The 26,024-nt window shown below is 50.6% G+C and overlaps 1 protein-coding gene across 11 annotated transcripts in view; it reads right to left on the reverse strand.

The window, feature by feature from the left end:
* Positions 1 to 26,024, reverse strand: part of SPG7 (SPG7 matrix AAA peptidase subunit, paraplegin) — a 44,754-nt gene that overhangs the window by 10,835 nt on the left and 7,895 nt on the right. For 5 of the 11 annotated variants that reach the window (XM_087419738.1, XM_087419733.1, XM_087419739.1 and 2 more), the window contains 12 exons: positions 20,417 to 20,658; positions 16,973 to 17,112; positions 15,520 to 15,622; positions 13,306 to 13,431; positions 12,770 to 12,932; positions 12,203 to 12,376; positions 11,975 to 12,055; positions 3,952 to 4,076; positions 2,891 to 2,993; positions 2,488 to 2,625; positions 1,406 to 1,516; positions 590 to 705 (listed from right to left, as the gene is read on the reverse strand). In XM_087419738.1, the coding sequence (XP_087275864.1) occupies positions 590 to 705; positions 1,406 to 1,516; positions 2,488 to 2,625; positions 2,891 to 2,993; positions 3,952 to 4,076; positions 11,975 to 12,055; positions 12,203 to 12,376; positions 12,770 to 12,932; positions 13,306 to 13,431; positions 15,520 to 15,622; positions 16,973 to 17,112; positions 20,417 to 20,658 (1,622 nt within the window). The remainder of the gene's footprint in view (positions 1 to 589; positions 706 to 1,405; positions 1,517 to 2,487; positions 2,626 to 2,890; positions 2,994 to 3,951; positions 4,077 to 11,974; positions 12,056 to 12,202; positions 12,377 to 12,769; positions 12,933 to 13,305; positions 13,432 to 15,519; positions 15,623 to 16,972; positions 17,113 to 20,416; positions 20,659 to 26,024) is intronic. The other 6 variants (XM_087419741.1, XM_087419743.1, XM_087419734.1 and 3 more) reach the window with 5 other exon arrangements.

Consider the following 26,024-nt stretch of genomic DNA (forward strand, 5'->3'; position numbering starts at 1 on the left):
GTCTACAAGAGCAGTGTTCTAAAAAATGTACTCAAGTGAGTACTAAACTCACTTCTCTTTAAGCCTAGGAGTCATTAAATCAATACACTTTAAAGATTTTATTTATTTTTTTTTATTTTTTCCCCCCAAAGCCCCAGTGGATAGTTGTATGTCGTAGCTGCACATCCCTCTAGTTGCTGTATGTGGGACTCGGCCTCAGGATGAACGGAGAAGCGGTGCCTCGATGCGCACCCGGGATCCGAACCCAGGCCACCAGCATCGCAGCGCGCGCACTTAACCACCAAGCCACAGGGCCGGCCCCAATACACTTTAGAGCTGATAGTAAACTTGGCAATTCTTAATCCCAAGATTGACTGTGTAGACAGGGGAGCGAGCCCCCACATCGTTGTGGCCATGACAGGAGCCCACTGGTTCAGATGTAAGACCTCCTCCTGCCCTATGTTTCCCAGGATCACGGATCCTGCACAGTCACCTCCCACCCTGTCCCCAGGCCCACCTTGGCTGCGCTCTCTTCCCCCAGCACAAACTCGCAGTGCTTCCAAGGTCAGCTCTGTTCAAGGGCCAGTCGGGTTGGGCCTGCCGGACCTACCTTCATCACAGCCTCGGTGTGCTCCAGCAGCCAGCCCACCAGAGCGTGGCCGGACTCATGAAACGCAACCACCTTCTGCTCTTCCTTGGAGAGGATCTTGCTCTTTTTGGCAGTCCCTGAAAGAAGGCCAAGAAGGTGAGTCACGTGCGCCGATCATCCTGGATAAGAGTGCCAGGCACTCTCCTTGGCCGTGCGCGATTTTTACCCCACGTCGTGTGGTCAGAGCAGGGCTGTCAATAGACGTCCACTGCCTGCGTCCCTGCCCCGAGGTGAGCGCCGCTCACATGGGAGTTTGCCAGATCCTTTTATATTTCTACTTGAAGAGTACATCTGCTCTAGGCAAATGTGCAGTATTTTAAACAAAGGAAAAATAAGTCACATTGTAAAGACCTGACTTATACGGGCCTGCCCGGTGGCGCAAGCAGTTAAGTGCACGTGCTCCGCTTTGGCGGCGCAGGGTTTGCAGGTTCGGATCCCGGGCGTGCACCAATGCACCGCTTGTGGAGCCATGCTGTGGCAGCGTCCCATATATAAAGTAGAGGAAGATGGGCACGGATGTTAGCTCAGGGCCAGTCTTCCTCTGCAAAAAAGAGGAGGATCAGCATCGGATGTTATTTCAGGGCTGATCTTCCTCACCAAAAAAAAAAAAAGAAAGACCTGACTTACAAAAATAGAAATGCTTTACATATTTTCTGTCCAATAACTCTTTGCTAATCACTTCCATCACTCGACATCTAAGCCTGACTCGGTTCCCTCCACTCTACCTTCCTCTCAGCATTTAGGGAATGAGCCCTGCAGAGAACTGGGTCCTCATACCAGCGATGACACGCTCCACGGCGTACTCAAAGTTGAAGGTGTGGACGGCCGTGTGCCCTTCTCGTGCGGCGTGCAGCGCGGCCTCGTTACAGATGTTGGCGATGTCAGCACCTGAGGGCACAATGGAGGGTACTGGCTCTCCTCCCTCAGGGCTTGGGAGGAGGGAAGGGAGGGAGTGTGCTTCAGCAGATGGGGGGACCCGCGGGGAGGGGTTCAGGAAGAGACGGCCGTGAGCAGAAGGCCCAGTGCCATCTCATACAACAGACTCCAACCTCCTGCTCACAGCCACTCCCCTCCTTCCATCTGCCTCTCCAGATACCTCAACACCTGAGTATGATCACATCACCTTGTGTTTTATTCCACCTAATGTTTCATACACACATTGATGGAGAAGAAATTAAAGGCTCTCTAGTATCCATAAGATTCTAGGTAAAGACGTTAAAAAAAAATCAAAAGGGAAGAAATTATATCATAATAAAAGGGATTTTTATTTATATTACTCTTTAAAATGAAAGCCACACGGGCTGGCCCGGTGGCGTAGCGGGTTAAGTTCCCACACTCCGTTTCAGTGGCCCGGGGTTCGCAGGTTAGGATCCCGGGCGTAGACTGACGCACTGCTTGTCAAGCCATGCTATGGCGGCGTCCCATTTAAAGTAGAGGAAGATGGGCACAGATGTTAGCCCAGGGCCAATCTTCCTCAGCAAAAAGAGGAGGATTGACCACGCATGTTAGCTCGGGGCTAAATTTTCCTCACAAAAAAAAAAAAGGGCCTGCCCCATGGCTTGGCGGTTAAGTGCGTGCGCTCCGCTACTGGCAGCCCAGGTTCGGATCTCGGACGCGCACCAACGCACCGCTTCTCCAGCCATGCTGAGGCCGCGTCCCACACACAGCAACTAGAGGGATGTGCAACTATGACATACAACTATCTACTGGGGCTTTGGGGAAAAAAAAAGAGAGGAGGAGGATTGGCAATAGATGTTAGCTCAGGGGTGATCTTCCTCACAAAAAAAAAAAAAAATGAGAGCCATACAGAAAAAAATGCTGATTTGTGATGTCTGTCTCTACTGAAATAAAACTGAGACCATGAGGGAGGGCAGTGGCACCCCCAGTCGGTGACAAGGCCTCACATGGCAGCACGTGGCGGGGAGCAGCGGGAACGCGTAGTCTGCGCTGGAAAGGAACTGAAGAGCCAGTGTGCAGAGCCCTGAAAGCCAAACCACCTGTTGGGGGACACGGGCATAGTGCAGTCTGAATACAAGCAAGAGACCCACTGTGGGCTTTCCACCACTCAGGGAGGACAAGCAAAGTGCTGTGCAGTTCTTCTAGCTTCTGCCTGCTCTACGTCCACAACCTCCCTCCCACCCAGGCTGTGCTGACCACCAGGCTCAGAGCAGGGGGGACGGATGGCATGTGGGGGAGGCCCGCACCCGACTGTGCAGGAAAGGCCAGCCCACCCTCAGGACCAACAGGAACCAGCTCCCATACCACTGAACCCCGGGGTCAGCTCTGCCAGACGCTGTGAGTAAAAGCTGCTGGCCTGGGTCAGCTTCAGGCTCTTCAGGTGCTGCTCGAAAATCTCCTGCCTTTCCTGCCAGAAACGGGAGAAAAGACACAGGGTGGGCTCAGCCACCTGACACTCCAGGTCTGGACTCGCCTGCCCCGTAGACAAGAGCCACTCAGGAGCACTGGCTTTTCGATTGGTTTCTTTGTCGTCAGTCACAACCCAAGGTTTGTGGAACCAATTTAGAGCTGCAGACAGCATTTCCAAAGTGAAAAGGAAAAAGAGGAAACAGAATGGAGAGTAACACGCATCACATACAGCCAGGTCTTGTCTTGTAGAACTTGTGATTCACGTACTTCCTGCATGTTCCAGACCCCGCTGTCCAGGCTGCCTGCCGTCAGAAAGGAGAGCCCTCCAGAGCAGTGTTGGGGAGCACCTCTCCCTGCTTCTTAGGGAGCCACAGTTGAGAGTCACCCCCAGAATGACTGCTGGGGCATGCCACGAGCCACAGCCCTGCTCCCCACACATGGCTCTACAGGAATGTTAACCAACCAGCTAACTGTTATGGTGACCCTCCAAACCCTTTCCCCTACCCATGCTGGGTCCCTCCCACACCCGTGATCCTCATTACAGCATGCTGGGTCCCTGCTCCCTCAGGCGCCACCACAAAGGCAGGACCACCCAGAGGTGGACGTCCAAGCAGAGGCCTGAGACAGGGGAGGCTGGTGGGGCTGAGCAGTCGCCAGGGCTTCCACCTGCTTCCACCCACTCTCAGGGCAGCTGCACAGCTCGTGCCCCAAAACCGTGCAGCACTCAAGGACTTGAGCAGTCAGGATGGAAGTTCTGCGGCTCTCCAAAGAACGTGCCACAAAACTCAACCCAGACCAGTCCATTCAACCCCAGGCGTTGAAGGATGAAGAGAAAAACATGGGAGATAAAAACAAGCTGCAAAACTATGAGAAGAGCAGTGAGCCCAAGTCTGGACAGACCATAGGGACAGCAGGCTGCGTCTGGGCTGAGGACGGCAGCCCCAAGCCACACTGACCTGCAGCGTGGGAAGGTCAATGAAGACGTGTCTGTCCAGCCGGCCTGGCCTCAGCAGAGCATTATCCAAAATGTCACCTCGGTTGGTGGACGCCAGGACGATGACATGGTCAGTGGTGCCCATTCCTGGGGGGACAGACCGTGGCTGTTAGGGTAGGGGTCCCCAACACAACAGCCTTCCCCACAGGTTCCTCTTTCAGGACACAGGACGGGAGAGATTTCCCACTGGGGTCCTCGAGTGAGGAACACACATATCGTCATTCTGAGCGAGGAGCCATGAACTGACCCAGGATCAATCCTTCCCTGAGAACTTTCCACCAAAATCACCACAAGAGCAAGAACTCTCCTGTTTTATTTCCCCCAGCCCAGCGGTAGAACCACAGATCAGACCTGGTCTCTGTCCAAGGCCATCCTCTACGTCCAGACAGTATCCTGGAGGAACCTGCTTCTTGCCGATGCTAACAGAGGGTGGACCTGGAGGAGCGAGGGGCACTCTCCTCACGCTCCTTCACTGTAATTCCTTGAGCCAAAGTGACCACCATGGGGGCATTTTATCTCTAACACTTGGTCTGAGGGCCTGGGCTATAGGCCCCAGGTTTCTCACACAAGAATTTAAAAGCAAGTCCAGAAACCATCACTGATGGCCCAGGTCTCTGAGTGAACCTGGGCTGGACCCAAATTTGAATAAAGCAACTGCAAGAACCCATCTATGAAGCACGGAGGTGAGCCTAACTGGAGACCAAGATGCTATTAGGACCTATTTTCCACTGAGTGTTATAATGATACGGTGGTATTTCTCTGAGTGTAAAGAAATAAATTCAGAGCCTGTAAGATCCAGAACTTTGGGTCTGCTTTACAATGACCCACGGGAGAGGAGGACCGGACAGAGTGTGGGTGGTCCAGGACTGCCAGCTCCTGCCAGGCACTGAGGCTGGCCTGGGACACGGCGCTCGCCGCACATCTCTCTGCTTTTGTGGATGTTTGAAAAGTTCCATGATACAAAGTTTAAAAAGTAAAGATACCATGATCTATCCTTTGCTAACTTAAAAAATCCCTAATAAATTGACATTGACAAATACAATCTGAAACCCCCATAAAGTCTCTTAACAAAAGTGAAATTTAGAAGAAATATTATAGAATTAAGCCCTGAGAGTGTGTCAGATGCTGCGACCTCACAGCAGACTGTCGTTAACTCCCCTCTAGGATCCCACGACAGCGGCTTCCTTCCTCTTGGGCCTGGGCCTCTGCAGCCTCTGTGCTGTTCATATGGACTACAGGTGCAGACTTCCTGGGGCTGGACCCTTTTGTTTTTGAAACTTTGGATTCTGACATAGATACATAGCATACAAGTTGCAAAAACAGCAGAGCGAGTCCCCTTGACCCAGTTTCCTGCGGTTGCATGTTAAGTTAACGAAGGTGCGGTGTCACACTGCGCAGCCCACAGGCCTTAGTGGGCGTCCCCCATCCCACAGGCACTCCCTCTTCTGTGTGTGCTGAGTTCTCTGCAATCTGATCACACACAGATCCGTGTAGCCTCCACCTCAGTCAAGACAGATTCCACCACCACACCACAAGACCTCCTTTACAGTCACACCCTCTCCCCCTCCGCCCTTCTAACCCTGGTAACCATGAATCTGTTCTCCATCTCTAGAATTTGGTCATTTTGACAATCTCATATAAACCGAATCATACAACACACAGACTCTTGAGGTCAGCTTTCTTCTCTCAGCGTAATTCCTTGAGATCCATCTAAGCAGCCACGTGTAAGAACAGTTTGTTTCCTTTTATTGCTGCATGGTCCACCACGGTGAGGACATATCGCAGTTTACACACCCGCTGAAGGACATCTAGGTTCTTTCCTGTTTTCAGCTATTACAAATAAATGAACGCTGGAGCACAGGTGTTTTGTGTAAACATTTCTTTGAGATAAGCGCCCAGGAGTGTGAATACTGGGTCACGTGGTAAGTATATGTTTAGTTTTTTCAGAAACTGCCAAACTGTTTCCCAGACAGGCAGCACCATTTCACATCCCCACCACAACGTGTCAGGTCCACACCTCCCCAACAGCTTCAGGAATATGTTTCTGCAGTTGCTTTATTCCAGGTCCACCCACAGATCGGGGTCCTCCCCTGCACTTCGTGTGGCCACTGTTTGTTTTTCTAGCTATCCTAGTAGATGTGCATTCCAATCAAAACCTCAGTAAGACTTTTTGGTAGATACGGACAAGCCTATTCTAAAAATCATATGAAAAGGCAAAGGAAGGAGCTACAACAATGCTAGTCAAGAAGAACAAAGTGGGGGGCCGGCCTGGTGGCACAAGTGGTTAAGTGCACACGCTCCGCTGCGGCGGCAAGGGGATTGCCAGTTCGGATCCTGGGTGTGCACTGACGCACCACTTGGCAAGCCATGCTGTGGCAGGCATCCCATAGAAAGTGGAGGAAGACGGGCACGGATGTTAGCCCAGGGCCAGTCTTCCTCAGCAAAAAAAAAAAAAAAAAAAAAAAAAGAAGAGGAGGATTGGCAGATGTTAGCACAGGGCTCATCTCCTCACAAAAAAAAAAAAAGAACAAAGTGGGAGGAATCACGCCACCTTCTTTCAAGACTTATGCACAGCTACATGGCAGACACCGTGTGGTGTGGTGGTCAGATTGACTCGCAGACCACCAGCAGACCAGAGAGCCCAGAAATAGACTCTGCCAAATATGCCCAGCTAAGCTCTGATAAAGGGGCACAAGCTATCCAGTGGAGGAAGCTCAGTGTTTCCAAAAGACGGTACTGGAGCGATTGGACATCTACAGGCAAGAAGATAAACCGCGACCAAAACCTCATACCTACATAAAAATCAACTAAAAATGGGTCACAGCTTAAAATGGAAGTGGCCGTGTAAATGGTAGCTGGGGTTTCTAATGACTCCATGTGGAATCAGAGTTCATGTCCCCCATATTCTTTCTAACACAGAAGCTCTGATGGAGATGTTGGAGTACAAAGCCCTTTCTGCTGATCAAACTGTAAAAAGATGACTGTCGATGGGTAACTCAGCTGGGCTGAACCCAGCGCTCTTGGACACAGGTGCCCTGCCCATCTGGTCTGGCCATCCTGCAGGGCGGCCCCTGCCTGACCCATGAGCTGAGAATTTCTTTTCCTTGGCGAGCTTTTCCCACAACCGCACAGCGTCTGCTGCGTGCTCCGTACTTCAATGAACAGACACTGCTCTTCCCCAAGGAGTGACAAAGACCCCTCAGACATATCTGGAGGGCTGAGAATGCTCAGCTGTGTCCGCGCACAGAGGGACTTGTTAGCTGCTGGCCCAGCCCAACAAAAGGGCTTCCATCAGGGATTCTCGGGCAAGAGCAAATCCTGGGGCGGAAGCAGCTCTTTCATGGCAGCACAGAGAGGCTGAGCTCAGAGGAAGAGGCCGCCTGGTAAATGCTTCCTGGTGGGCTCAAGTCTGCCCAAAAAAAGTGGTCTCTGTCTTCAAGTGCAAAAAGCAATATAAGCAGAAAGAGATGTGCTACTTCTCGCGGCCTTGAGCGCTCAGTTACAGAGAGCCACATGGGAGGCTCCACACTGAGGCTCCCTTCATACGCAAGTCACAGAATCACAGGTGAGGTCATGCACTTTAACCTCATTTTACACATCAGAAAACCCAGCTCAGAGAACAGGGACCAGCATGAACCCACTCGTCCTTCCACAAGCCCACGAGCATGACTGAGGTCCAGCACACAGATGGGTGTCTGCAAGAGCCGAAGGACAAACGTAAACATCGCTACACCTTCAAGAGCAGTGGAACTTGAGGATGCATCACGTCTGGATGGCCACCTAGTCATCTGATGACTTTCAAGACTGTTCTCCTTCTGTCCACTCCTTTTTTGTTTTTTTTTTTTGCTGGGAAAGATTTGCTCTGAGCTAACATCTATTGCCAATCTGCCTTTTTTGTGTTTTTTTCTCCCCAAAGCCCCAGTACATAGTTGTATATTCTAGTTGTAAGTGCTTCTAGTTCTTCTATGTGAGCTGCCACCACAGCATGGCTACTGACGGACGGTGGTGTGGTTCCGCAACTGGGAACTGAACCTAGGCTGCTGAACTTTAATTGCTAGGCCATCAGGGCTGGCTCCCTTTGTCCTCTCAACATCACAAAGGTTATTCTCTTTTTTAAAGAGACAACTAGAGCCAGCCCCGTGGCTTAGCAGTTAAGTGCTCGCTCCACTACCGGCGGCCCGGGTTCAAATCCCAGGCGCACACCGACGCACTGCTTCTCCGGCCATGCTGAGGCTGCGTCCCACATACAGCAACTAGAAGGATGTGCAACTGTGACATACAACTATCTACTGGGGCTTTGGGGGGAAAAAAAAAGGAGGAGGATTGGCAATAGATGTTAGCTCAGAGCCGGTCTTCCTCAGCAAAAAGAGGATTAGCATGGATTTAGCTCAGGGCTGATCTTCCTCACAAAAAAAAAAAAGAGGGAGAGACGACCAGAAGCTATCGTTACAATCTGGCACTTCTTTTTTTTTTTTTTTTTCTGTGAGGAACATCAACCCTGAGCTAACTTCCGACGCCAATCCTCCCCCTTTTGCCAAGGAAGACTGGCCCTGGGCTAACATCTGTGCCCATCTTCCTCTACTTCTTACATGGGACGCCACCACAGCACGGCCTGATGAGCAGTGCATTGGTGCGTGCCCGGGATCCGAACCTGCGAACCCCAGGCCACTGAAGTGGAGCGTGCACACTTAACTGCTACGCCACCGGGCCAGCCCCACAACCTGGCACTTCTGAGAGCAGAGACTCATCACATGTATAGCACTGGATTACAGCTGCCAGACAGACCTCCAGCTCCACTTGCTGCAGGCCAGCCCATCATGGCCATCCACCTGCCAAACCCTCAATGGTCACAAAACCCTGTGGCCAGAACCCAAAGGGACTTCCAGATTTCTTCAGGACTCCAAAATCACCTCCAGAAGCAATCGCCAAAGCCACACTGAAGGTGACACACCGCTAAGAGGTCATGTAAAGCCATTCAAAAGAGAAGCAACGTGATGTGGTTTCTTAAAAGTTGGAGACTTCAGAGGCCAGCCTGATGGCGTAGTGGTTAAGTTCAGCTCACTGTGCTTCGGCGGCCCAGGTTCATGGTTTCGGATCTCAGGCAGAGACCTACACCACTCATCAAGCCATGCTGTGACAGCAACCCACATACAAAAGAGAGAAAAGATTGGCACAGATGTTAGCTCAGAACCAATCTTCCTCAAGCAAAAAGAGGAAGACTGGCAACAGATGTTAGCTCAGGGTCAATCTTACTCACACACACACAAAAAAAAGTTGGAGATTTTAAAAGATAGCTTTTTAAACTACAAAATAGCACACTGCTTGAAAAGCAGATCTAGCTCATCAGAGCCCAGGCACTCAGTAGAGGGAGCATCAGAGCCAGGTCTAGCACGCACGCCCCCAGAAGAGGGGTATGAGGTCCTGGTCCCTGGGACCTGGCCTATAGAGTACACTTAAGAGGGTCCTCATCTCTGAGGGTGTCTCCTGAAAGCTACATCTCAGAATCTGAGCCCCACTCCATTCATGTTTCCAAAGACACTGAGTTCTTTGGAAATGTACTTCCCAGGAAGGCTTGCTCTTCATGTGGAAGGTGGCCCTTCAGATCCTAATTGCTTGTGCCATAAGCAGTCCCTGAGCAAATGTTTATGGCCCACTGGATGAGGGAGAGACAGAACAGAGGAGGTCTGCGGGGGCAGCTCCAGACATAAACCACTCTTCTCATGACGCAACGATGCAGCCCTTCCCTTGGTTCCGTTAGAAATTACACTCTGAGGGGCCGGCCCCATGGCGTAGCGATTAAGTGCGCAAGCTCCGCTGCTGGCGGCCCAGGTTCGGATCCCGGGTGCGCACCAACGCACTCCTTGTCAGGCCATGCTGTGGCGGCGTCCCACATAAAGTAGAGGAAGATGGGCACGGATGTTAGCTCAGGGCCGGTCTTCCTCAGCAAAAGGAGGAGGATAAGCATGGATGTTAGCTCAGGGCTGATCTTCCTCACAAAAGAAAAAAAATAAAGAAAGAAAGAAATTACACTCTGATTTTAAACCGTGAGCTTTCAGAGCTTACAGAATGCTTCCAGTGCACCAGTCCACCTGACCTGCACAACAGTGCGCGAGGAAAGGCCTCGCCATGCCGCCTGCAGCCATCTCAGTCCAAATCCCAGCACAGGGACGAGATGCGTCGATGCCACGTGTGGAGGGGCACTGAGACTGCTGGGCTGTTCCCGCCAAAAATGCACAGCTCGAACTGACTCTCAGGAACAGCACAGCCTCACGGTAGGGACCTCCTGTCACAGGTCACAAAAGTGTCACAAAGACAAAGACACAGAAACAGTGCCAGCTGGAGGAGACCAAGGAGACAGAATAATTAAATGCGACCTGTGAGGCTGGACTGGATCCTGGACCAAAAAAGGCAGAGCCACGGGATGAGAGACTCCACGTGGATGCTCACGTCCTGGTCGTGTCCACATTGTCCTTTGGGAAGCTTAGGGGAAGGTATAAAGGAACACTTTGATTGCTTTTGCAACACTTTTGTAAGTCTTAAATCATTTTAAAAGGAAAGGTTAAAAAAATTTCGCCTTTAGTCATGTACAGTCAAACTCTACTGTCCATATGTGGCCAACAGGTACACCATCCCAAATGGCAGGAACACTTTGAAAAGGAAAATAAATACACAAATAACAGCTCTCTTAGAACCAAAAATACTCGAGAAAAAAGTGTCTCCCTCATCTACAATACCTAAAATAGAAGTAGAATACTGATTAAAGAAAAGTTAAAAACAGATCTTACACAGCAGGGTCTTGAAGAGGCATCTGTATGCCCATTTTCACAGCAGCATTATTCGCAGTAGCCAAAAGTGTCCATCAGCAGATGAATGGATAAACAACACGTGGTCCATCCACACAATGGAACATTATTCAGCCTTAAAGAGGAAGGAAATTCTGACCCACGCTACAACATGGATGAACATTGAGGACATTATGCTGAGTGAAATAAAACAGATACGAAAGGACAAACACTGTATGATTCCACTTATATGAGAGACCAAGAGGAGTCAAAATTCATAGACAAAAAAAGTAGGATGGTGGGTGCCAGGGGCTGGGGGAGGAGGATGAGGAGTTACTATTTAACGGGGACAGAAGGGCCGGCCCGGTGGTGCAAGCGGTTAAGTGCGTGCGCTCCGCTGCGGCGGACCGGGATTCGCCGGTTCGGATCCCGGGCGCACACGGACACACCGCTTGGCAAGCCATGCTATGGTGGCGTCCCACATAAAGTGGAGGAAGATGGGCATGGATGTTAGCCCAGGGCCAGTCTTCCTCAGCAAAAAAAAAAAAAAAAAAAAAGAGGAGGATTGGCAGATGTTAGCTCAGGGCCGATCCTCCTCACAAAAAAAAAAAAATGGGCACAGAGTTTTGGTTTGGGAAGATGACAAAGTTCTGCAGATGGATGGTGGGGATGGCTGCACAACAATGTGAATGTACTTAATGCCACTGTAGGGTATACTTAAAAATAGTTAAAATTTTATCTTATATATATTTTACCACAATAAAAAAAAACATACAATATCTACACCAAAAAAAAGAGGATCTTACAAAAGTAACTCAGAAGAAAAACAATTCCATGTCACCTTTGCTGGATCATTTCCATTAAAAAGAAAAAGAGACTGTGAAGAAGCCAGTCAGAGGTCGTGTTCAAGGGCAGCAAACACAGCACCTCCTCAGGGCCCCCGACGCCTCAGCTGCATTCCACAGACATCCTGCTCCATCCGGCCTCCAGCCAACCAGGCGGCACAGAGATGCACAACAGCACAATCAACTGGTTCGTCCAGACCGGAACTCCCCATCACAACATGACCGCCACCTGTATTCCCAGTTTTTTGCCTTTTTCTTTTTTCACTATTGTCTTAACTTTTTAAAATTAAAAGCTGTGTTTCTTGAGTGCAGCAAGATGCTGACCGCTTCTTAAACTGGCCTTGTTTCTATTTCTTACCTGCTAGAGAACAGTTCTCTTGTGTTCTGACATCACCCTCACCTGTGGCAGGTGGTGTGGAGAAACAATACAGACCACTGACTGGAGGAAAATAAAATGCCTATGAGCATTAGTGCAAGGTTGTGGAACAATAAACACAAGCAGTGTGATCCACCTAGAAAACGACTGTTCTGAAAGAGATCAGACGCCCTTCCTGGCACAGGAGCAGCTGGGGGCGCGGGCACTCACCATCCATTTCCACCAGAAGCTGGTTAAGCGTCTGCTCCTCCTCTGTGTTGGAGAAGCCGGACATGGTGGTGGAGCGCTTCTTGCCCACAGCATCGATCTCGTCAATGTACACGATGCAGGGGGCCCGGGCACGGGCTTCCTTGAAGAGGCTCCGCACACGGGCAGCACCGAGGCCTGAGGGGACACAGAGGACCAGGAAGTGGACAGGTAATGGGAGATGAACCCTACGCTTATGCCAGGGGCCAGAGCTGACCACTGAGGGTGACAAAATCTCAGCAAGTGTCCTCTCATGCAAACAAGGCCAGGCACCCCATCCCAGCAGAGGTCACCCTGGCAGATGTTCACCCTCCTGGACTCCCCAGGCCACAAGTGGAAGTGGCTTCAAAGAACATCATCACCCAATTCTCTACATCAACACAATGTTTCCTGTAACACTGGTTCTATTTTTCCTTCTCCATTCCCCCATTTCCTTGTCAGTTCAGCCACCTGAGGAAGGACGTGTGAAAGGAGAGCCATCCTGGACAAATGGTCAGGTGAGCCTGTCCGCAGGCCCCAAGCAATGCCTACCTCCAATGACCTCCACGAACTCCGGGCCGGCCATCGCCAAGAAGGGCACCTGGGCCTCAGTGGCCACTGCCTTGGCCAGCAGCGTCTTCCCACAGCCGGGTGGGCCGAGCAGCAGTGCACCCTTCGGGACCTTGGCACCCAGCTGAAGGAAGCGCTCTGGGCTCTAGAAAAGCAGCAGATAATGTGACACTAACCACAGGTGATTCAGACAGAATTTTCAAAAAATGACTCACATGAAGGTCAGCTCATGTATTGTCATGAGTCAGCTCCGGTTCAGGCGGTTCTGGGAGAAGCAGAGAGCTCTGGTGGTGACCAGGCAGCTCAGGGTGCAATCTCTAATACACTACTGGCCTTTCGGCTGCTTAACGACCATGCGTTTCACCCACGTTGCCGTTTAACAGGCACCAGCACGTGTAGGACACTCATGGCCCCATCTGCGCTCAGGGAGCTCACCACTCAGGACACAACGTCTGACCAGTACGGCTCTTCCCTCGGGAGAGCATTCCGTCAGCCTCCTGCTCAACATGTGTGTTCACCTTCAGATAATCCACAAACTCCTTGACTTCCAGTTTGGCTTCATGCATCCCTGCCACGTCTTTAAAGCTGACTCCTTTCCCCGTCTTGCCATCCACAATCGTGAAACGAGCCATTTTAAGCTGATTCTGGGCACAAAGAACAAAGGGCAGGGCACTGTGCACTCCTAGCAGAGCAGGGAAGATGAGAGCTCGGTGCTGGCTCTGCCAGCACACCCCTGTGTGCCCACCCACCTCGGCCCGAGGGTCTGATGGACCCTCCTCCCTCCGCCCCGAAGTACCAGCCCACGCCCTCTCCACTCAGACAGACAGACGGAGATTAAGGTCACCTTCCAGACATATAAGGGGAAATGTTTATTTTACATTATTAAACAGTAGGAAAGCTGTCTAGCATCTAGCAATTTGCCTTAAAAGAAAAAACAAAAAACTCCCCACTACAACCTAGGTAATATAATAAAGTCTTTTGCATAAACTATCTTATTTTTCCATATGATTTTTCCCACTACTGTGTAATTTCTTTTTCTTTTTTTTTTTGTGAGGAAGAGCAGCCCTGAGCTAACATCTGCCAATCTTCCTCTTTTTGCTGAGGAAGACTGGCCCTGGGCTAACATCCGTGCCCATCTTTCTCCACTTTATATGGGACGCCACCACAGCACGGCTTAACAAGTGGTGCATTGGTGCGCGCCCGGGATCCGAACCCCGGGCCGCTGCAGCAGAGCACGGGCACTTAACCACTATACCACCGGGCAGGCCCCATAATTTCTTTTCCTGATTATAAAAGTAACATACTAACACTCAGCTCTGGGGAGTCTTGGTAGCAATGTCAATTGGTAAATTTCTGGACAGCGATCAGGCCAGAGAGATCAAGCTCTTCCTGAGGCACTAAGCTGCACCCAGGCTCTACTTCTAGGAAGGTACACGCCAGGCAAATAATTAGGCACTCAGAAGACATGTGCATGGAATCCACCACAGTATTATTTAAATACAACAACAAAAATAAACAGCCCAAAATAGGCAAGAATTATCAAATTGGTTGAGTGAAATATGATATAGCCTCACAATGAGACCCAGGGCTACCATTAAAAGTAAGGTGTGAGTCTTTAGCTACAGACACAGGAAGACGTTCCTAGTCTATGTGGACACAACTAGCTGACATTCTGCGTCCCTGCCTTGTCACAGATCCCAGGGAAGGGACCATGAGGTGACCGGGCCTCAGGCCCACCTCCCCAGTCCCTCTGCTGATGTGGCTAATTGGCCACAGACAACCTGATGGGGAGGGAAAGTGCATGTTATAATCCATGCAACAACAATAGGAGAATATTTTTAAAGTGTATTAAAGTTGTCCTTTTAAAGACAACCTTTAAAAATTTCTCAGCATCTTAGCTAGTAGGGGAAACGAAAAAGAAGTAATGCCCAGTTGACATCAAAAACGGCAGAATATGGGCCAGCCCTGTGTCTTGGCGGTTGGGTGCACGCGCTCTGCTGCTGGCGGCCCAGGTTCGGAGCCCAGGCGCGCACCGACACACTGCTTCTCCGGCCATGCTGGGGCCGCGTCCCACACGCAGCAGCTGGAAGGATGTGCAACTATGACGTGCAGCTATCTACTGGGGCTTTAGGGAAAACAAGGAGGAAGACTGGCAATAGATGTTGGCTCAGAGCCGGTCTTCCTCAGCAAAAAGAGAGGAGGATTGGCATGGATGTTGGCTCAGGGCTGATCTTCCTCACACACACACAAAAAAATGCAGAATAGGGCCAGCCCCAGTGACCTAGTGGTTAAGTTCGGCATGCTCCGCTTTGGCGGCCCAGGTTCGGTTCCTGGGCATGGACCTATACCACTCGTCTGTCAGTGGCCATGCCATGGCAATGGCTCACATATAAAAAGAGGAAGACTGGCAGCGGATGTTAGCTCATGGCGAATCTTCTTCAGCAAAAAAAAAAGAAAGAAAACTGCAGAATAAACTGTCCTATAGATGCCCCTGGCTCAGCCTCCCACAAGTCAGGGAAAGGGGGGCCTCAGGTAGAGCTGGTTACTGGACACCCTGTAATCAGCCAAGCAGAAGGAAAGGAGAGCTACCCAACTATGGCTCCAGGCTGGCCATTGCAACAGGTTCATTTTCACTGTGTGCTTATTCTGCAGTCTGGGGGAAAGCGTTCAGCAAGCACGCACAGACAAATCCTCAGATGGAAGTGCAGCGAGATATGATTTGTACAACTTACGAAAGCGCTGAATCCTCCTTCCCTTCCCGTCATTCCAGCCAGACGGAAAACATACCACAGGATGGCCAGGCCCACTGCTGTCATCCCCAAGGCGTAGAGGGCGCTAGCGAGAGAGGGGGAGACGGGAGAGGGGAGAGGGGAGAGGGGGAGAGGGAAGAGGGTGAGAGGGGAGAGAGGGAGTGGGGAGAGAGGGAGAGGGGAGAGAAGGGGAGGGGGAGAGGGGAGAGGAGAGAGGAGAAAGGGGGAGAGGGGAGGGGGAGAAGGGAGAGGGGAGAGGGGGAGAAGGGAGAGGGGGAGAAGGGAGAGGGGGAGAAGGGAGAGGGGAGAAGGGAGAGGGGGAGAAGGGAGAGGGGAGAAGGGAGAGGGGGAGAGAGGGAGAGGGGGAGAGGGGGAGAGGGGGAGAGGGGGAGAGAGGCAGTTACGGCTCGGAAGTGGAAGCTGACAGACACGCTTTACTGTCAGGGCACTATGAACGTCTCAAAGGTGAGAAGAGCAATCCCTCACACCAAGACCAACGTGGAAAACAAATGGCCGTAAAAATGGGTTTCCTTGCCCAATTCTCACCAATCATCCTCTTTCATGAAGTTTTCCCAGGTGTCAGAGGGAGCGTGGGAACCGTGGGGTCACAGAACCTCACTTGGTGTGAAGCCAGGAGGGCTGACACCATACATGCACCCCGTCATCCAGAGCCTGTGACAATGCCTGACAAGATCAGGTTTTCATGTTTGATATGTTTTATTTTCAAAAGCAGCCCATCAGCGATGGTTAGTAGGCAAAATAAGCACAGCAATAAAGAGTGAACCTCGGGCGTCAGCCCTGCAGGGGGAGCGGGGAGCCAGCTGGGTCATTCCCTACCAAAAACCAGAGGCACGGCCTCAGAGCCCTGCGCTTGCAGGAGCCAGTGGGCTGTAGAATTTAGAGACACCTCGTTTCACAGGAGTGCTTGCCATCACTGGCATCCAGTGTCTTATCAGAACTTCAGTGCTCATCCATGAGTCAACCTTTCTGCTTATGGGTCTCAGCCACTGTTGGTCCCAGTATGCGGTTAAAATAACCCCCAGGATGATGCTGATTAACTTGATCCCACTAAGGAGTATGCAGGGCCCACAGGTCTCTATGTCTCTCTGCAATGTGGAACCAAGAATTTCTACCAGATGCCCCTGCTTCTCCCACCTGTTCCATTTTCCTATTTGTAGAATACGGCAACCCCACAATGCATGGAACTAAGAAATGCCACAGGCAATGAAAGAAAGTGACTACAGGAAACTCCGGCAGGCTTGCAGAATCCCAAATTCCCCAGTGCTGCGTCATCCACTCACATTTATTTCCCCTCCCACAAGGGGGTCTAGTTAACTGCAGGCAAGGCCAGTGTGAGATTTGTGTTTGTAGTTTGTTTCTCATATTACAAAGCCAACCTGGTTTAGTCCAGGACTAACAAAAATCACCAACATACTTTCCAAAGAATCCTGTCCGCTTATAGGAAACCGGGATCCTGTCCTTGCCTTCAATATTCAGCTCATCTTCAGCCGCTCGAAGCTTCTCTTCAAATTTGTCGATATTTGCCACCTGCATTCGGTACATCAAGGCCAGCCGCTGGGGCAGAAAGCAGAGGGGACTGTGAGAGTGACAAACAGCACAGACTGCCGACCCCACCAATAACAGGGGACAGTCCCTCAACACCCTGTACAGACAACTGCAGGGTTTCAGAGCTGACGTTTTCATCTGCCACTCAGAAACTACTTCCACATCTAAAAAGTTTTAGTTTTCTCAAACACAATTACAACAAAATTTCAATAGATACGTTTTCTCTATTTTCAGTAATAGGAACATTTTAAAAAAATGAAGAGTGGCATTTGCATTTTAAACTCTGCTCCTGCCTCCCACTCAGCCCTGCGTGCTCACAGAGACACAGCGACGAGCCTGCAGCACTGGATTGGGGAGGCACAGTCAACCTACTAAGGCAAGAAACACAGGCTTTGTGCTTAACAGTTGGCTGAATCTGAAACTCAGCTACATGAGTTTCTTTTCTCTTAGTAAAAATTTCCTGGATAGAGAAGCGAATCGCCGCCTCCCCCAAGCACAGAGGCCTCACTGAGAAGGAAGCCCAACAGCAGACCAGGAGTCTACACCGGGTCCTGAAATCCCTTCTCAGGGAGCTGATCTGGTCACGGGGATCGCTCACGGGCTACTCTGAAGCCTCCTCAGAAGAAACATCTGAGCAACCCACAAAGGGGCAAAAGCCTCGGTGGGGAGGTCCTAATTATTTCCACCAGCGTGAACTACCTCACACCAATCCTGCCACATTTCCTGACAGCGTGGTCCACACGGTGTCCAGAGTAGAAGTGTTCCAAGCTCAGGTTCTAAACACACTCTTGGAACCTAAACTAAGCAACAGATTTCCCCCTGGCTCTTAAGAGTCTCAGAAGATTCCTTGTGGAGTGACTGTCATTATGAGAGCAGACAGCCAGGCTCCACTTTGTGGGGTAACAAGGCCAGATGGAGAGGCAGACAAGGGGACCCACCAGTCACGATGTATTTACCATCATCTGCGTTGGAACACCCAGTGGCCTCGGTTGCTGGATGAACCTAACGGACCCGAAATGTTTGATCTGAACTTCGTCAATGTCTTGATCACTTAAACACCTGGCCTGGCCATGTAAACAGGGTCACCCATTTGCATAGAAGGGAAAAACGTAGAAATGACCCTCTTTATATGCCCAGATCCAAGAGCAAAATGTATGATACCAGAAGCCGATTCAATTCCCACACCTTCTGTAAAGCTTCCTCCGATCACCTGGGTCCAAATCATTGCTCACTTCTGCAAGGCCCCACAGCGTCAGCCAGGTCACTCAGGCCCAGACCCCCTCACTTCTGAAATGTGCTGGAGTTCAACTTTGACTGGTTAACAGTCTATGTGTTGATCCTATCACCCCAACCACATTATAAGCTCTTATGAACTGACAACCAGCTGCAAACACCGTGCTCGAGATCCGATCTATATATATATTATTTTTTTCCCCCCAAAGCCCCAGTAGATAGGTGTATGTCACAGTTGCACATCCTTCTAGTTGCTGTATGTGGGACGCGGCCTCAGCATGGCCGGAGAAGTGGTGTGTCGGTGCGCGCCCGGGATCCGAACCCCGGGCCGCCAGTAGCGGAGCACGCGCACTTAACCGCTAAGCCACCAGGCCGGCCCAGAGCTTCTCTTTTAGATCGGATCTCGAGGGGTCGGCCCTGTGGCTTAGCGGTTAAGTCCGCGTGCTCCGCTACTGGCGGCCCGGGGTTCGGATCCCGGGCGCGCACCGACACACCACTTCTCCGGCCATGCTGAGGCCGCGTCCCACATACAGCAACTAGAAGGATGTGCAACTGTGACATACACCTATCTACTGGGGCTTTGGGGGGAAAAAAAGGAGGAGGATTGGCAGTGGATGTTAGTTCAGAGCTGGTCTTCCTCAGCAAAAAGAGGAGGATTAGCATGGATGTTAGCTCAGGGCTGATCTTCCTCACAAAAATAAAAAATAAAAAATAAATAAATAAATAAAAGAGAAGCTCACTGGGCTGGGCTGCAGCCACAGCCGAGCACGCTTAGTAGGACGAGCGCTCTGCTGACCACTCCACCCTACCCAGAAACCAGAGCAGAGACTACGGTGTGCACAGGGCACTCTCTGGGGTGCCGCGTGATTCTGCTCTAAGGGAGAGAATACTCTGCCGAAAAGAGTAAAGCCGTGTCCCACGTGAGCAGAGTGAGTCAGAACTAGAAGGCCTGTCTGTCTCCCAGCATGTAGAGAGGCACAGGATGTGAGCTGGTCTAGTTTCCCAGTGTCCAAACTTCTAACAAACAATGGGAAGGAGACTAAAGCAACATGACATTAAATATTATTCATGATCCTGGGTTAGACCCTTAAGGCTGGTGGACAGGCAGTTGGGAGATGTGAACAGGGACGGGGTTGTAGAAAACACTGTGTCAGGGTGGCCTTTCCTGGGCCCAACAACGGTGTTGTGGTTACTGGGGGAACGAGAAGGGGGTCAGAGGGACGGGAGGGCACTGGAGAGAGTGGTTCATTTCACACAGTCAAGCTTTTGGGGCTCAGTCTCCATGCACCCCCGCCTTTCCCAGCAGTGCCAGAAAACTGGGCCACTGTCGCTAGGGCGTGTCTCTCCCCTCTTTGATGCCCAGCCCTCCACCTGCGATGAAATCCCACCCTCCCGACCCCTCTGCAGCACCTACAACCTCTCCTCTCGCTAGCGCACCCCTCTGCAGTCTTGCCCACGCTGGGATTCTCTCCTGGGGGTACCTGAGGTGGGAGATGAGCAGGGTCCCTCTCATTCCTCTCTCCCTTGCTCCTCTCTGAGGGCCAGTCCTCATCCAACTCCTAACTCTTAGCCACCCCTCAGAGTGCTGTTTCCTGCCTCCCACCCCCAAGAGATTTCCGCTTGGCCAACCCCCACGTCCCAACTCACCTGCATCTGCCAAAGCTACCCTGTCTGCTGACCCCCAGCCAGCGCCACACCACACACCCAGACTGCCCAAGAGAAACCTAGGGGCCAGAGATGGGCCCCCTCTCCTTATCCCTAGTGCCACGGGTCACCACTATGGCCACTCTGTCACTACTTCTATCTCCTCCTCCGTCCACGGCAGCTACAGACCCTGCTGGCTGCTGTCTGGAGACAACACTGCCTCCCCCATTTCAAGCTCCATCTTAGTGGGCCACCATTCAAAGACTTCCAGTGAACCCTCCTTTAAATGGAGATATATCTTGTTTCAAGAAAACCTGAAACATGACAGTCAAACAAATGGGGTGGGCAGGGGCTGCCTGAAAAGGGGTGTGCACCCAAGCCCCCAGGTCTCTCCGAGTGGCCACGCCACAGAGCCCGTACCCACACCCTCACTCACAGGCCGCCCGAACACCACAGCTCCAGGGTGCAGGTACACTTCCACCACCTCGCTCTCGGGCACCACCTGGACACGCTGCACCTCGCCCTTGGCCAGCATCTCATGCACAAAGTCGTTCCAGGAAATGTTGCCCCCACCGGTGCTGAGCGCGTTCAGCAGGCTCATGACGACGGCGATGACAAACAAGGTGCGCAGCCGCTCGCGGTACATCTGGTCCTCCCTCTCCTTGCGCCTCCTCTCCTCTGCAAATGGGCAAGCAGAGGGAGCATCAGACCCAGGCCGCAGGCCAGAGCCCACCCTCTGCGCCCTATGTCCTTTCGTCAAGAAAGCTCAGCATTGAGACCGTGGTGTCTCATCTCCTATAAGATCCTGCATTTTGGCCAATTTTTCAACAAAGTGATTCGAGACAAATACTAATCGCAAGGCAATTGAGGTCACCAACATTCCATTTACTAAGGTCCCACCTGCTTAGATAACATGAAACCATTTTTAAAGTCAAAAACTTCCTGGGCCGGCCCCGTGGCTTAGCGGTTAAGTGCGCGCGCTCCACTACTGGCGGCCCGGGTTGGGATCCCGGGCGCGCACCGACGCACCGCTTCTCCAGCCATGCTGAGGCCGCGTCCCACATACAGCAACTAGAAGGATGTGCAACTGTGACATACAACTATCTACTGGGGCTTTGGGGGAAAAATAAAAAATAAAATTAAAAAATAAATAAATAAAGTCAAAACCTTTCTAGGACCAGCACACAACGCAGGTACACCGTAAACGTTTCCCGGAAAGCACGCCGGCCCAAGGGCAGTGAATTCAGGCTCCCCAGGAGCGATAAGACATTACAGATCAGCAGCAGTGCATTTGTGGCACATGTTTAACTTATTAATAACAAATACCTTTCACCGCCACCTGCCCTCCCCTCATCTCACAACCACCTATCCTGAACTTTTTATCAGAATGAGTAATGTTCAAGTAAGTTGTATGTCATTCATCAAAATAACATTTGAGAATAGCACATTTAAAAAGCGTAAGAGGGGCCAGCCCTGTGGCCTAGTGGTTAAGTTCAGCACGCTCAGCTTCAACAGCCCAGGTTTGGCTCCCAGGTGCAGACCTACACACTCGTCCGCGGCCATGCTGTGGTGGCGACCCACATTAAAAACAGAGGAAGACTGGCACAGATGTTAGCTCAGGGCGAATCTTCCTCAAGCAAAAAGAGGAAGATTGGCAACAGATGTTAGCTCAGGGTGAATCTTCCTCAGCAAAACAAAAAAAAGTGTAAGATATTGTTTAGTCTATAGACACATATTGGGGACCACTTAATTCCAGAATGTTCCCAGAAACCAATTCTTTATCAGAACCATCAGATAAATTCCCCCAATTGCCTTACTCAGTGATTAATACCCTACTTAGGATACAGACAGCTTCACGCTCAGTTCTCAGGGGGTGAAAAAAAGACATGCCAGCCCGGTGGCGTAGGGGTTAAGTGCGTGCACTCCGCTTTGGCGGCCCGAGGGTTCACAGGTTCGGATCCCGGGCGCACACCGACGCACTTCTTGTCAAGCCATGCTGTGGCGGCATCCCATATAAAGTAAAGGAAGCTGGGCATGGATGTTAGCCCAGGGCCAACCTTCCTCAGCAAAAAGAGGAGGACTGGCATCGATGTTAGCTCAGGGCTGATCTCCCTCACAAAAAAAAAAGACTTAAGACTCAGCCCCTGATCTTGACACACGAGGACATGAGGTGAGGACATGAGGTGAGGACACAGGCACCCGGGGGAGGTAAATCGACCTCAGCATGCAGTGGACATAAGGCTGAAGTGGGATTAGCACAGCAGGAATCTGCAGGAATTCCAAGAAGAATGCTCTCAGCATGGGCACCACAATGAGGCTCCAAGAAGGAAGGAAGGAAGGGAGAAGCGTTTAGGGAGGAGACAAGGAGCACTTGTGGCCCAGAGCACAGATGGAAAACACCATCCTGAAGTTGAGCTGGGTTTTAGGGACTCACCAAGGCCAGGCCACAGTCTTCCTCCCAAATCCACCAATCAGATAAGCCCCACCTCCACTGGGGATGGAGGGCAGGTGCTGAATGTGATTGATGTGGTACTTTCGGCCCAGCACTTTTTTTTTTTTTTTTTAAAGATTTTATTTATTTTATTTTTTCCCTCCAAAGCCCCAGTAGATAGTTGTATGTCATAGCTGCACATCCTTCTAGTTGCTGTATGTGGGACTCGGCCTCAGGATGGACGGAGAAGTGGTGCCTCGATGCGCACCCGGGATCCGAACCCGGGCCACCAGCATTGCAGCGCACGCACTTAACCACCAAGCCACAGGGCCGGCCCGGCCCAGCACTTTACATGGTCTCACTAGCCCACTTCCCCTAGTAGCCCACCTCCCCTAGCCCTTACAACCATCTGGGCACCTCCATTTACACACCCGGAAGCCCTGGAACTACTCATGCGTTGCTCACCTGTGCAGTGTGCACCCGTCCTTCCCAACACTCCATCTAGAGTTTACCAAACCTGTTGTTAACGATGCTTTTTGAGAAATGCATGTACAATCCTTCACCAGTACTGCCCAAGACAGGCCCAGACCTAACTCAGCAACCAGAGTTTCAACCATTTACCGGTCCTCCCCGCAATCCGTGTGCTCCTTTGTGCACAAACATACTCGTCCACTCAGGGGAAGAGCACAAACCCACTTACAGGAGCAGGGAGGAGCAGGGACAGACGCAGGGCTAGCCCAAAGCCTGGGGTGGGAGGTCCACACAAGCTGCACATGTGGGCACTTCTCCAAGGACAAGAGCCCGGCTGGACCTCTGTATCCTCTCTGCACTGCCTGGAGGTGTAGTCACCCACAAACACACCCCTTCCTCTCCAACAATCAGTTTAGAGGAATTCAAAAGCATTTTAAATCAGCTTAAAAACACAAAATGAAAAAAAAAAAAAAAGGAAAACAAAAGACAAAAAAACAAAGAACTGAAAAAAAAAACAAAATGAAACCTACTGAGAAGGCTGTCTCAGTGATCGTTTTGAAAACATGGATGCACATTTTAGATAGCAGGATATCTTACAACAGATTATAATAGTGTTATCTAATATTTAAAGCTCATATTCTGGGCCGGTCCCATGGCTTAGTGGTTAAGTGCGCGCGCTCCGCTGCTGGCGGCCCGGGTTCAGATCCCGGGGGCGCACCGACGTACCACTTCTCCGGCCATGCTGAGGCGGCATCTCACATACAGCAACTAGAAGATTGTGCAGCTATGACATACAACTATCTACTGGGGCTTTGGGGGGTGGAAATAAATAAATAAAGCTCATATTCACAAAAGGCAATAAAGGCTACCACTTATTTTGGAAAGCAAACATGTTCTCAGATGAGTAGCTAATTTAGAGACCATCTATTTCAAATATTTAATTTCCAATCTTGCTTTCTAATTAACAACATCAACAGTCATCATACTTGCCACAACATGCTGCCCTGAGTGAGGCTCAGCAAGCAAGATGAACATCTCTCTTTCAGAGCTTTCTGTGATCATAATACCTAATTCTCAACATGAGCAGTGATACGTTTAAGATACTGAAATTGTGAGTCCCCGTGTTCCTGGCTGGGGGGGGCCGCAGTACCCAATTCAATAGAAGTATTTATAAATTCATGCCTAAGCGATGGATAGCTCTCCCCTTCCTCACTGCTCTGCCCATGTGCCCATCACACCCCACATAAACAAGGGTTTGAAGCAATTCTACGACTCACAAGCATCTGTTCGTAGAACATGAAGCAGGCCTAAGATTTTTAAAAGATGTGGTTTTGTTTTAAATAAAAGATAACTTTGCACTTTTAACAAAAATTTCTAAAAACAATAAAATGACAGCTTGGATTTGGGCTTCAATAAACACCTCTTCTGCTTTCTTCACAAAAGCAACCCTTTTCAAATAAAAACAAGCCAGGCGTTCTAACACACAAGGAGCTGCCACCTTAGCACAGGCCGCCCCCATCGCCCGTTTCAGGAAGAAGGCCGCACACCCCCATTCTGTAGAGGACTCTGCAGGCTGAGAAGCAACAAGTTCCACCCGGAGTGGTTACTGCCCTGAAGCTCCGGGAGATTCACTGAAGTCTTAGGTTAAAATGGTTTCCATTTTTCAATAAATCCTCCTCCGGCTTCTGAGTCAAAATAGCCTCAAGTCCTCCTCCCTGAGCAGGAAGGAGACCAACAACTACTCCCCCAGACAGGGCCACAGAAAGAGGGATCAGTCCCCACAGTGGACATCCTGTTACAAAAGTGTGCAAACACGTGCGTCAACAGTGCACACACACAACAAAGTGCAAGTGTGAGATGAGGGCCAGGTGTGGAAGGAACTGGAAACCCAGGCCTGCGAAGTACAGCAAGCTGGCCCCATACGGGGCGGTGCAAACGGGAAGCCCTTTCTGAAAGCTACTTGGCCTAGGTGTATCAAGGGCCATAGAGGGGCCAGCCCTGTGTTGTTGTAGTGGTTAAGTCTGCACGCTCCGCTGCTGGCAGCTCAGGTTCAGATCCCGGGTGCGCACCAATGCACTGCTTGTCAGGCCATGCTGTAGCAGAGTCCCATATAAAGTGGAAGAACATGGGCACGGATGTTAGCCCAGGGCCAGTCTTCCTCAGCAAAAAGAGAGGAGGATTGGCATAGATGTTAGCTGAGGGCTGATCTTCCTCACAAAAAAAAGAGCCATAGAAAACATTTAGTTTCCATAACTCACTAATTCTACTTCTGAAACTTTAACCCAAGGAAACCAAACCTAAAAAAACATGTCTGCAGTAGTGATCAGTATGATATTATGAGGCCAGTCCAAAAAACAAAAAAAAAGAGAGCAGTAGGGAAAGATATGAATGTAAGACCCTTACAGGATTGGTTAAAGACAAGGAAAATTTCTGAGGTGTAACAGGTGAAACAAAATCTGACCCTGAGATTCTAAACAGAACACGGCATTTGAACACTCTGGATAGAAAAGACACTTCCTCTGGGGTTTTGGGGAGAAAAAAGGAAAAACGGAGGAAGATTGGCAACAGATGTTAGCTCAGTGCCAATCTTCCTCAAAAAAAAAAAAAGAAAGACACTTCCCCTCCCTGGAAGACCCTCCTCCGCCTTCCCAGGAAGTCCCACGAGCAACCCTATGAGACACCAGCACTACTGAACAGCCTAAAGGCCCTCCTTCCGTCTGCTGGATCCACCTGCTCCCCTGGGGAGCTCTCTTGGTAATAATGAACGAGTGACTGACAGCGCCAATGCTCCCTGTGAGGGCTACGATGGAGTCACCGCTGAGCCTGAAACCAGAAATGTCTACACTGAACCCAACCAATGACCACATGTCATTTCTGGGAGTTAAGACCTTTCCCTAAAGAGCTTTAAAATGGAAAGTTACTGCTCTTCTCAACCTCAAAGTGAAGGTGACAACAGTGAAAAACATAAGCTTCTAGAAAACTGAGCATGCGGATTTCCCTCCAACCCGTGAGCTCAGGCTGAACCTCCACATTCACGATGGAGCCATGCACAATCTCCACGTCCTGAAAACGTGTCTGAACTGTGACTTGGGAAAAAGGTCCTCCTAAGTTACCAAACGCCTGGTCAGGAAGCCGTCTCGTC

Source organism: Ceratotherium simum, chromosome 30, assembly GCF_057802395.1.
Source record: "Ceratotherium simum simum isolate JZ-2026a chromosome 30, ASM5780239v1, whole genome shotgun sequence".
Taxonomy (NCBI): Eukaryota; Metazoa; Chordata; class Mammalia; order Perissodactyla; family Rhinocerotidae; genus Ceratotherium; species Ceratotherium simum.